At 37.7% G+C, this 12,835-nt stretch overlaps 1 protein-coding gene and 1 long non-coding RNA gene across 2 annotated transcripts; one reads left to right on the forward strand and one right to left on the reverse strand.

The window, feature by feature from the left end:
- Positions 1-3,979: 3,979 nt before the first annotated feature.
- LOC142371424 (uncharacterized) lies at positions 3,980-7,313 on the forward strand. Its single transcript, XR_012768032.1, has 4 exons — positions 3,980-4,254; positions 4,814-4,873; positions 5,418-5,481; positions 5,731-7,313. It is a non-coding gene; the product is annotated as an uncharacterized LOC142371424 (long non-coding RNA).
- Positions 7,314-9,344: 2,031 nt separating this feature from the next.
- tnfsf14 (TNF superfamily member 14) lies at positions 9,345-12,456 on the reverse strand. Its single transcript, XM_075453788.1, has 4 exons — positions 11,914-12,456; positions 10,486-10,519; positions 10,326-10,397; positions 9,345-10,198 (listed from the first exon to the last, which is right to left on the reverse strand). Exons 1-4 carry the CDS (start codon positions 12,139-12,141, stop codon positions 9,813-9,815), a joined length of 720 nt encoding a protein of 239 aa, XP_075309903.1. The 5' UTR covers positions 12,142-12,456; the 3' UTR covers positions 9,345-9,812.
- Between the last annotated feature and the right edge of the window lie 379 nt (positions 12,457-12,835).

Genomic DNA, 12,835 nt, shown 5'->3' on the forward strand with positions numbered 1-12,835 from the left:
TAATGATGTCTTGTATCTCATTTCATAAACCGTGCACATATATGATTAACTTTTTTTTACTAGAGCTGCACTCATTCAGCATTACAGCCTTTTGGAGTTATCCTGCCACCTGCTGAAAAGATACAGGCTGTTGCATCTTTTCTTCACAGCATTTTGGCATCAGGAAGACTCTGGCAGTTTTTTTGTGGTACAGAAGTACTAAGGCCAGCATTGCATTATTTTTTTTTCATGATCAGTTCATCTAATGATATTTTTTTTTGTGATCAAATTTTTATTGTATTTTTTATGTCAAACAAAAAAAAACAAAAAAAAAAAACAAATACACAACACATGAAACGACAATGGACGACAATCAACATCCATACCAGCACCCCCCCACCCCCCACACACACACACAGGTCTCCTTCCCAGCTCACTCAGGTCTCATTCCCAGCTCACTCACCCGGTCCTAATAGAAAACACAAAGAAAAAAGTTTATCAAAAAAAAATAAAAAATTAAAAAAAACAGCTCAGAATAGTTGATGTGTAGATGCTAGAAGTAGAAGAGGATAAGAAAGTGAAAAAGAAAGCAACAGGACATCATCCCAAGCCATCAATCCAATAATCTATCAATAAAAGAGGACCAAGTTAATATTCTTGCTCTGAGCACCGTGCATACTGGCCACAGATTTCTCAAGTTTAGCCAGATCTATGACTGTATTAATCCATTGTTGTTGTGACAAAGCATGGGGAGTTTTCCATCTTTGTGCGATTATTTTTTTTAGCGGCAGTTAGGGCTACCAAACACCAGCGTTGATGCATCAAGGAAAGGTCTAGCTCAGTAAAATCGTTCAGTAGCAAAATCCTTGGAGAGCAAGGGATGGTACTGTCAAGAATAGAAGAGATCTTTTTAGAAACAATTTCCCAAAATGTTTTTACCCCGGGGCAGTCCCAGACCATATGTAGAAATGTTCCTGTAGCTCCTAAAGAGCACAGCTCGCATGTCGGTGATGATTTTCTTTTCATGTAAAATAATTTAAGAGGAGTAGTATAAAGTCTGTGAATAAAGTTATAATGAATCATCTGAAGGTTAGGGTTACGTGATGATAAAACTATCTTTGGTCATACTGTTGTCCAGTTGATTGTGGAAGGTGCAATTGAAAGATCATGGCTCCAAAGCGTATCAACTTGTACAGGCTTTACCACACCTTCAGCAATGTGAGTATATAGATTGGAAACCAAACCTTTGGTGGATAAACAAATCTTTTGTATGGGGTGACACTCCATAAAATATTTTTTTTTATACATCTGTAGGTTTCAAAATGTTGAAACATGATGAATAAAATGAACGACCTTCAAAGTTTTTTAAGGTTTTGTTGGGACAGAAGGCACAGCACGTACAGATTTGAGTTACCACCATAAAGGCAAAATAGAGACATTATATGTTTATCAGAAATTTTGCAGAACCAATTTCTGTCTGGGATTCAATCTGTTCAATCATTTTAGCTCTTATTACAGTATTGTAGTTTCATATGTTCTCTGGATTGCTTTGAAAGCGGCTTTAGGTTTAACGTGAAAAATAGCAAAGTTTAAGCTGAATCTACAATGAAAAAAAAAAGAAATATAAAGTTTGAAATATAAAAACAACCTAGGTTCTGATTTTCAGTCGCCCTCTTCTTTTCATGAGCTGTAGATCAAGCGTTGCATACTGTAAGGAAAAACCTTTTCCAGATTGCTCTTTAATTGCAAGTCTTTAATACAAATACCATGCCAGAGACACAGCACAGAGTGAAACAAGTACAAAACACTGATAAAAAATCTTTGCTCAACTTCTTACATAAGCTTTTATTTACTAAGCCCTCAGTTTCTAAGTAGGGGATGGGCATGTATTACATAAAGGCCTGCGGTTGTCATTTCATTTCTGTGATTTTCGTTTCTTTCGATTTTAAAACTGCAAAACTGAAAAAGTGTCAGAAAAACAAATGAAAGGAGCAAGTGACAATGAAAAGAAGACTGCAATCAATTGTCACATAATTTTCCATTTTCTTTCAAGCATTTTCCTTTTCTATTCTCTGTCCCAGAAGAATTATTGAGCTCCAAAACACCATTTAAAATACCACACCAACTCTTTCTTTATTATAAGTATCATGCATTATAAGCACCTTTGTAATCATGTGGCTCCACCAAAGCTGTATCTTTTTAGATGTAGACTTTCTTTGGGAAATCCCTGTGTCTTACTGACTTTAATCCACTAGGTGGCTGTAAACAATCAGTTAGAGAACTAGAGGAAGTAATTACATAGTGAATCAACAACACTCACTCCGGCTTCCTCCCACCACCCAAAAACATGCATGTCAGGTTAATTGGTGTCTCTAAATTGATCCTAGGAGTGAGTGTGAGTGCGCGTGGCTGTCTCGTTTGTCTCTCTGATGGAGTGGTGACCTGTCCAGGGCGTACCCTGCCTCTCGCCCGATGACAGCTGAATCCAGCCCCCCCACCCCCACAGATGTTGATAGAGTGTATTTAAAGGACAACAAGTTAACAACCTTAATGAACAAATATCTGTCAGACAATCCATATCAAGAGTCTTTGTTGCCATGACTGATTTAGCCATTTCTCAAAGATATTCATCAACACTTCCTCCATATATTTTTTTTTCAAAATTTGCATCAATAGGCTTTCTCTGTTTCTGTCAAAAGAAACTATGATTCATTTAGGGTAATGCCGTTTGATGAGCCTTTTGTTTGGAAAGTGTTACATAACCTGAAAATGCTGAATACATTGCTGAGACAAGTTTATTTCCATGATTTGTTTAAATATTAGGCTGGTAAACTCAAGGGACTTCTTAGAATGCTTTATTATGCACATGACTGGATACTGCTGACTCATATAAATTACTATTCTGCTAAAAAAAAAAAAGAAGACAAAGGGGGAAAAAGAAAAAGGAAAAATATATTTTCAGCCACTGTGGATTTAAGTCGGTAATAACTTTCCTTGTTATTGTGTCACTTGACCATTGATTGCAAGACATAAAGGTTCCCAGGTTCTTAGGTCCTGATGACACATACCTGTTGAGTCTGATGACACATACCTGAACCAGAGCCCATCCTGTTTTTCTGCCATAAAACTTTCCCCAAACAAAGAACAAACAGAGAAAGTGAAACCACATTCACTGACCTCAACCAGAATTAAGATGCAGGTGGAACTTTTCAAGAAGTACAAATAGTAAACAGCGTATTGACATTCTCCTAATGTCACTGTTTTTTTTTACCATGACATTTAGTTTGATGCATTTGTTGCACAATCTTGCAATGTGAGATCACAGATCAGATACAGATAATGCTGTTTACTGAATATAGGATTTTATGTGAATACATCATTATGCAGATATTGCTGACTGAAATGTTCAATCAGCACTATTTGGTGTTAGTACAAAGTAATAGTTCCTATTTTCTGAAGACTTTCTATAGTCTTTATTAGACCACCAAACCAAACAAAAAGACAAAACAACTCATTTTAGATTTAGTAATCTTGAAAATTTGAATGCTGAATTATTGCACGAGATTATTGTTTAACTTTTACAGTGATTCCTGTAGCACATCGTCTTGATGCAGACTCATTTAAGCACGTTCATTGCATATGTGTTTGATAAAAACACATATTTGGGGGGAAAAGGTGATATAGAGAACAAAAACAGCTAAGTAAAGATAATATAACAGACACACACGCGCAATTCATCATTATTCACAAAGTATTTTGATAAATAAGGAACTGAGAGATTCACTTTGGTTGTAATTCATGTCAAAGTTCTCTCTCCCTCTCTCCCTGGTAGTAAGTTTTGTTCCTCCTTTTTGTGTGAGTTGTGGTGGGTGGGAGAAAAGGGCCAACCCCAGATGCACTTATAATCTCGTCCTGAAGTATCGGTCTTCTCTAACATTCAGGGGAAAGCACCATTTGGACTGCTGTTTGTTCTGTAGCTACTTAGAGTCAGTCATTAAAACATCCTCATCATATGTACGCAGTGAGCTCAGGAAGCGAACACACCGCTTGGGTGCACAAAAGAGGAAACTCGGGACCTGTACAGTCGTCATTTCTTAACATCTGTCTTCCTGCACTCCCCAGGCTCAGATTGCTCTGAACGCTGCCGTCGGACAGACGATGCCACAGCATACACAGCAGTCCCTGGTCTATATCCTGCTGTTGTGGACCACCCTCATTTCCATAATCCAGGTTGTGTTGATCACCCTCTTCTTCACAGCAGGACAAAATGGCTGGGTGAGACTTCTTAAAGTAGCTTCACATTCAAGTGTATTAGGGTCTTTAATGATGAGACACCAAGTTTACATTTTTAAACTTTTACATTAGCTATGTCAGATTTGAATGAGTGAACATGACAGCGACAATGCTGGTATGCTGAAATACCTGTGCACTTCATCTGCTCTTTCATGTGGTTTTGATAGTAGCATTACTGGTTAGAAAAACATCTATGCATGTGGTCTGTAACTGGTTATAACTCTCAGATAGTAAAAGGTATTTCATTTTGTTCAGATTGAAAAGTCTTTTTTTATCAGTCCATTACCTAAAGTCATAAAAAAATGAAGTAATACTGAGGCATTTCTGGGGTAGTAAGCTAACATGTTTAAATACAGGAGAATGGTTCTATTTGACAATGACTGACTGTTTCTACAAGCATTTGATCTTCATTGCTAGATTTAATCAGTGTCATTCTTAGAGCTTGAATGGTCTTTTTTGCATCCGCAGTTAGGCCATTTATTTTCTAAACCCTCCTGTGTAACATATCATGAGTATATGTTGTGCTTCTATTTTTTTCCAGTCACTGAACAGTAGAACCAACAGTAGCACTGTAGAACCAAACCCCACAATGCAATCTAAGGTATGCTACACATCTTTGGTAAGATAACTACAGTTTCAGAGATTGCGTATCACTGACCTCACTATGTTAGGTTTAATACCCCCATAATCTGAATAAACATTCTTTTCGAGTTCAAGAAGTCATGTTGTAGGAGGTAGTTTATATATATATATATATATATATATGTGTGTGTGTGTGTTTAATACATATTTACAGTCGCAATACTGCAGATAATTAAATCATGCAGGGACAGCAGATGAATCTCAAATTGCTCCCATCTCCTTCTGAGTTACTTTTTTCAGTCTAACCACGCTCCTCACCTCTTGGAGGAAGCACAGTGACGTCATTGCCACATTCGGGGAAATGCCACTAAACTAAACTAAACTGTTGTCTCTTCATTTTCCTTCTGAAGATAGTACATAATGTATGCTCACTTCAGAGGTGGAGGTGTTGGTCACATCAACAAGTTCAAATGCTTTTATGTAGCTGGTTTGTGTGTCACTGTGGAAGAACAACATTCAAAGTTGATATTCTAAGAGCAATACATCTTGTTTCCTTTTAACAGCACCGCTCCAATGATGGGCTTCACCTCGGAAAAGGCAAAATGCTCACCTTTGAGGCTACTAAAGGTAAAAATTTCCCATGTTAAGTGTGTCATCATAAAATAACGCATACAAATGAGTCAGGTTGTTGGCAATACAATTAATGTTCTTGTTAGAGGAAACATGTAATTCCAGCATATGCTATTTCACCAATTTAATGACAACTTAAAACAATATGTTTGTGTTTGCTAAATGTGAAATTATTTCTCAAAATATTCATAATACTATTCAAGAAACCACTTTCACAGCTAACAGCAGCTTTTCTATCACCCACAGCAAGTAGCAAAATTACATGGATTTCACCAGATCAATCTACAGGTGTGATTTCAAAGTGTGGAGACGATCTCAAAATAAAGAAGGATGGATACTTTTTCCTAAATCTTCAGGTGACTCTGTATGAGTGTGGAAATGAAAATGACTCTGACAAATTGGAGCACGCAGTGAAATTGAAGTTCCAAAACAATGTTCTGCTGGAGGGTTGGATTAACACAAAAACAAACAGCACAGGCTTGCTCAGCAAGGCACATGAGCTATTTGCTGGAGGGTATTTGGTGGTGAACATTGACCCCCCATCATCGTGTGTTAATACAAGTAATTCTGTGACCCACCTGGATATCATCTTTATGGATAAGTCTTGAATGTAGTTCACAGTGGCCTCATTCTCACGGGCACCTGTCCATCTCTGGACCCCCTCTCAAGCAACCCTGTTCTGACGCAAACACCGTTGAGAGCACTTATTGTTTGCTTGGGACTGTACAAGCATCTGTCTGTGCATTTGGATCATCACGTCAACAAATGTCTTTCTGCAGTCACAAAAAGGGTCACAGAGAATGAATGAAACAGCTGGATTCAACATTGAAGTTTTTTTTGTTTGTTTTTACCTACTGGATGGCTAAAAACTTCCCCCATTTGAATTCATGAAAAAGAAAACCCAAACTTAGAGTGTGAATCTATAGTGATTCATGTTTTTGGTAATTCTCTTGTCTAGCAAATTAGATGTACTGGATATCCGTTCTAGAATTAGTCTGAAGTTAGCATTGTCACTACAAATCTGTCTGATGTTATGCTTATTGTGTGGACTTTTCTAAATTCACACTGAAAAACTCAAGTTCTATCAGAATGCTGTAGGTTTGGTGGGATTTTCCCTTGTATGTTTTTGAAGAAGTTGGATTGTTCTCATTTTGTCTCAAACTGCTTTGATCAAGGAACCACTTAAAATGTCATTTCTTGGTTAGAATTTTTTTACATTTTCAAATGTGTTGCAAGAATGTATTATTTTGCAGTGCCACAATTATTGGCAGAAAACCTAACTTTTCAGCTAAATGTTGTTATTTGCACAGTTCCTTCTTGCTTACTCCTGATTTATTTCTCAGTATGTTTTGAATAGGTGGAATTTATATATTTATGTTGTATTTATCATTTTTTTGGTCCCAAAATATGTACAGGAAATGTACTGTATATATTAAAATTCCATTGACAGATCAGCTGAAATCCAATTAATGTCTCAACACTGTGTGATAAAGTGTCTCACTGTGCAGCGCAGATTATATTATATAGTTAGTGAGTCACTGATATGTATTAACAATGTTTATTTAAGTCATGCTTGAACATCTCATCAAAAGTCATTGAGGTACTTCTTGTGCATTTAAAAAGGGATTAAATTTGTTTAGGGAATTCTTGAATAAGTTAATTTTTTTATATTTTAGATTTGAGTATATTAACAGAACTGCTGTTCTGTTAATGAAATATAAAAATGTCCTCGTGAAAAATGTTATTTTCTGTGCTCTTTGTATTACTATTGATGTCTTTAAAAGCCTCCCGATATGGCGCAAAATTAAATGAATTGGTTTTGCTTTTGACTGTGAATCATTTTTGAGACCCTGAGATTACAGTGAAAATGAGGTCATAAATGAACGGTGGCACAATGCCACAAAACCGCTAATTGAGGAGTGACAGGGGGACCCTCCCCGTCACATGCTGTCGAAGAACATACCCCCAAGACAGAGCATGTGGAGAGGTATGCATAAACATCCATCACATCTATTGATCTACAGTTACATCACAGTGCTAAAAATGGAAAACAAATTGCAACAAAAAGGTCACAGGAACATGAAGCTAGTCATCAAGGCCAAGAGGTGTATTTTCCAAGTTTTGTCTGATAAAGTTTCTTTTACAAACCTCAGCCACATACTCCCCTTTCTCAAGCTACTGTAGCCACCACAACTTTCGATTACACAAAATAGAGCACCGAGATATTGTTCTCAAGTGCAGATAGAAGAAATACCCAGTTATCGCCGCCCACTCTGTCTCACTTATTAGAGGCCTCTGCCCCATTTTGGTTTGTTCCTACCCTTGTGTTTCACAGTGAGTGACGTTCTGTGTCCACATGCAGATTTGTGGCAGCCTGGGTGTGAGTATAATTTCCATCTAACTTAATTGAAAATGATTTAATCAAACTCAGCACCAAAGAGACCCACTCAATGCTTTACTCAACTCAAACCTCTTCTCTCTGCTGTTCACCCTTTGATCTAGAGCCCAACGCAAGGGGACAGCATTTAGCCACGGACCATTTTCAGTGTATCACGACCACCTCTCTCACTTTTGCTTTTAGTAGTAACGTTGTTTTTTTTTAGGCAATGCATGTTGTGTCATTGTTGAAAAAAGCTTCTAAAAAAAAACAAAAGCTTTACTTCAAAAGAAGTATACAAAAACTGACAGCGTTTAAACAGATTTGTATCTGACAACACAAACCTGCCTTTATGATTGGAAAATGTTGCTTTCGTACACGGAAGTGTGTTTTAAAATACAACTACCGACAGACAACTCTCATCCCACACAGATTTTCTGTACCAGTCATGTTTAGTTCAGAGATTAAATGTGATTTGGTATGAATCCCAACCACACAGCTGATACAGCTCACCCTTCTCTGTAATTCGAGCCTGACACACCTCACAGGTCAGCCAGTGATGGAAGACTATGACTCACACATTCATTTATCACTCAAAGAGACTGTAAGACATATGAGTGAAGGCGACATGTCATTTGATAGATGTGTTAACTATTCAGGTTGTGTTTAACACGTACGTGTAGCCAGACTTTGGAGAGTAACTACTGTCTCAGTGGTAGGAAGGGTTTTCCTGATCTGAAAAATGAGAACCGTGTGTGAGGGAAAAATAATTTGAGGTTTTCACCCACTTCTATACACTTTCTCACACACACGTACAGGTCCACAGTCCTGCAGCAGAACATTTCCCCCAGCCATTGCTCTCCGGGTCTGGGGTTGGAAAGTGAGTCAGGCTATCTTCTGCTGACACCCTCCTCCCCCCCAGCAGCCCCCACTACCACTTCCTCTTGAGTTTACAAATATACAACTCTGTGGGCGTTTTCATGAGCGGCTTCTTCGAAGAGCCACAGATGAAGGGAAAGCACAACAGTAACCGTGTGAGGGTAAGAAAGAAAGCACTTAAAAGGGTAATAAGGCTTTTTTTTTTACACAGACCTTGTCAGCAGATGTGTCATCAAGGTAAAGACAAGGGAAATTATAATTTACAGCATTAAAGTAAATAAAATGTGTGAAGGACACGTACAACCCCAACATAAGGAAATAAAAATGTGCATCCAAACTGTGAAGAACATCATGGGAGAACCCCCAGTGGCCTGAACCTGTGAGCTGCACAATGCAACAAGAACATGTTCAGTTTGATGTATATATGTCGTTGTGCAATTAAACCCTGTGCACAGTTTCTGTTGTGTGGTTAGACTGAATGCGTCACATTTGCTGCTACTCAGACCACCTAACTTTAAGTATAGCCTCACCTGATAGGACAGAAAGTGAAAATATTACAGTTGCAAAAGCAAACAGGCTTTTAAATTATTTAAAATCTGTTTATTTCATCACATTATTGTGCATAAATACAGCAGAATTAACATAGTTGCATCTGGGAGGAATAAATAAATATCACACACTTTGTAATATAGCAAAAAATCAGACAAAATGTGTAGGGTTAAAGTTTATACTTTTGATTTTTAATTTTAGCATAAAGACGATATATATTTTTTTTTTTTCTAACAATATGAAGATCACAAAGACTGAACAATCTGTCGTTATTCATCACTGAACAATTTGATTTTGATTAGGTATCAATGTGAGTTTAAGAATGCATATCAAAGTTTAGTTTCACTGTTAAAGGTGAACATTTCACCCACAGACAGCCACCAGCACAGTCCAACCCCTCGTAACAAGCCAAGGCACAAGAAGCATTTAACTGTATTTATCATTACTAATGTCAAACAAAATCCGTGGAATGCTTTATCAAACCATTAAAACCTATTCTAAGCACTTAGCTTTTCTGGGATATCTATATCATATACGCACCAAAGACGTTCTCTGAGGGTTTGTGTCGTATAATTTGTGCCGTGTTACTGACGTTTACATGAAGAGCGTCATTTTTGGAGAGATGAAACACTCCACCCAGATAACTGTTGGATCTCATTGTGCTCGACGCTGGAGAGGATTTCCTGGCCTGCAGCAGGTTAATATATCCCCCAGCATACTTTTCTGTATGTAAATTAACAAAATGGTGAAAAAGGCCATGGTCTGAGAAGAAGACCTTTGAATAGACATAATAATAACCCTCTTCCTGGATGATAAGGTTTCGGTTTTTGTACTCCATTTCATAGAGGAGAGGGTCTGCATTCATGCTCCATGCCATGATATGTTTGTCATGAACGACATCTTGTCCATCTGAAAAATAAACACGACTTTTAGAATACTTTAAATCCTAATTGGGTGCTGGCAGAGTGGTTTATTTCCTTTTTAGGTACTAAAGTGAACATGATATGAACAAAAGTGACAAAACTGCTGGTTTCACCTGTCAGATGTGCAACTGGTTTGGAGGGAAGAATATCACGACTGGGAGGTTTAGTGGGAGAGGTCTCATCGCCTGTTTGAGAAGAAGACATTACATGGAAAAATTTGGAAAAAAGAAATTGAAAATATTTAGGAATTGTGCAAATAGTGCTGAGACATACTTGCAATGAGCTTGGAGAATGCTTCTTTGGTCTCCTGCAGTGGGTGAAAAAGAAAAAAACTCTGGTTCACTTTTTTGCATTGACAGGTTTTGCATGTGTTGCTCACAAATGCAAATGAAAATCCTTTAATTTCAAAAATCATGAAAATACTTTCATGCGTAAAGATGCATGAAAGAATGATGTCAAAGTCAAAAACTGCATTGAATATGAGCTTGTCTTTAAAATCATTTCACCACATTATTGACTGAACACAGTGTCTATGTTCTGCAGAGCACCGTCGGAAAGTAGGACAGGGCAGTCTGGTTGATCATGGGTAAAAGGTAGGTCACAGTCATGATACAGGAAATAGACAACTTCCTTTGCCACACCATCTCTTGTTTGAGCATGTGCTGTCTATACCAATGTCTGCTCGGAAGGCCATGTCGCTGCCCCCCTTAAAACTCGTGACTGCTGCCCTCAACCAAATCATGAGCATTGCACAGGAAATTGTACCAGAGTAATGACGGTGACCAGTGATCATCCTCCACCAACAGAGCATTTGCCAGCCCCCCCCCCCCCCTCCGAAGACGTCAATGGAATTCTTGTAAAGAGGCTTTATCTAATGTACTTCTCCATCTCTGTTCTGCTCTCTTCCCCATTATAGTGATATTTATTCACCATCAGCAGTTTTTTGGACAAAAAAAAATATTCACATGATTAGAGTAAAAGTAAGTTCAGTTTCTGTCACGAGAGAGCTTCAGTTTACATAATTTATGTATCATATTTCATTTACGAGCCCCACAAATAAATGTTATGTGACATAACAAGTGATATATGAAACAATATCACACCATGACACTGGGAAACAATCTCAGGATGACTTTTGAGTGGTTGAAGTTTCCCCTTTAGAAATTCCACTAAGTGTTCCTTCATTTTTGACTCGTGTTTTACACTCGCTTTAAAAGAAAAATCCAACTGTTGAAATTTTACATGTCTTAAGGAATATTTTTATCACCAACACATTAGGTATGGCCGTATATTTTCTGACATCAATTTTACATTTTTCAATATTTGCCTTAGAATCTTATCTTTATAATAAACATGCGCATTCAGTTAAATTCAGGTTTTTACAGTACAAGTTTAGGCCTAATCAAGTATCATTCAAGTGTCTGATTCCGATGATAAATACTCATGGCTAGTATTTAAGGAAAAATGTTAAGGGAAAATATTTTTTCATAAAAATAGGAATCATGACAAAGAAAACGAAAAAAAAAAAAAAGGAAAGTGATAATAGGTAGTAGAGCTGAATAATGAGGGGTTATGACAAAAAGGGAGGTTTCGTTAGTTTCAAAGGGAAATGTAATGAAAGAAAACAAAATGAAATCAAAAGCACAGTCAAAGAATCACAAGGTGAGGTTACAAAAGGTTTCGTTGGCTGATGATACTTACATATTCAGTTTTATACAGACGATAGATGAGACAGGCTTCTATGAGCATGCCGCTCAACGCCAGGCTCACCAGCAGGAACAGCAGGGTCTGTGCTACCCCAGTACGCCTCCCCCTTTGGCTCAACCTAGGAGGGACAGTAGGCCGTGTAGCATGGGTGTCCACCACATACACAGAGGGACAACCACCATCATCCATAGCCTCTGTGTTCTTTGAGCTGCTGAAAAACATTTCAGTGTAAAGCTATCCTCCACAAGTCAAGGCTGTTACTTCAAAGGGGCTGCAGATACCAATAAGAGTCGGAAGAGACAGAGGTGTGAAAAAGCTGAAAATGGGTGGGCTCTCTTCTTGTTGCTCAACGGTGAGGAGTAGTAGTCAGATAAAGAAAAGATGCAGATGCAGAGATCTTAAGCTGTATCACTTCAGCACCTGTGGTGACTCAAAGATCTACTGTAACTGTAAACTGAAACAAAATGAAACTGTTGGTGTCAAGTTTTTTAGTCAATTCATCATGTATGAAGTCTTGAATAAGCTGAAGACCAGACACAAAGCATGTTAACCTCCGCTTTACACCCTCCCACTTCACTGCAATGTTGAAATATCTCCAGTCACACTTCCTTTCTTTTGCACTCTCTCCGTTCCTCGTCTGGTGGTCTATCAGTAACAAACAAAAATCAAGTTTAAGATCCTTATCTAAACCACAAATAATTTACGTGACACATTCAACTCTTTACTTTGTCTACAGGGACTGAGAATAGTTGCAGTTTACCCCTGCAGATTTTTGTTTGGGCATCTATATTAATATATGTAATATTCTTCAGTTGAAAAAGCAAGTACAACATTCAAATCTTTGTTTATTTATCTACTCCTTTTTACATATAAAGCTCTTAATGACCAAACTTTATTGCATCTTACAGATCTCATC

This window comes from Odontesthes bonariensis, chromosome 21 (assembly GCF_027942865.1).
Source record: "Odontesthes bonariensis isolate fOdoBon6 chromosome 21, fOdoBon6.hap1, whole genome shotgun sequence".
In the NCBI taxonomy this organism is placed as follows: Eukaryota; Metazoa; Chordata; class Actinopteri; order Atheriniformes; family Atherinopsidae; genus Odontesthes; species Odontesthes bonariensis.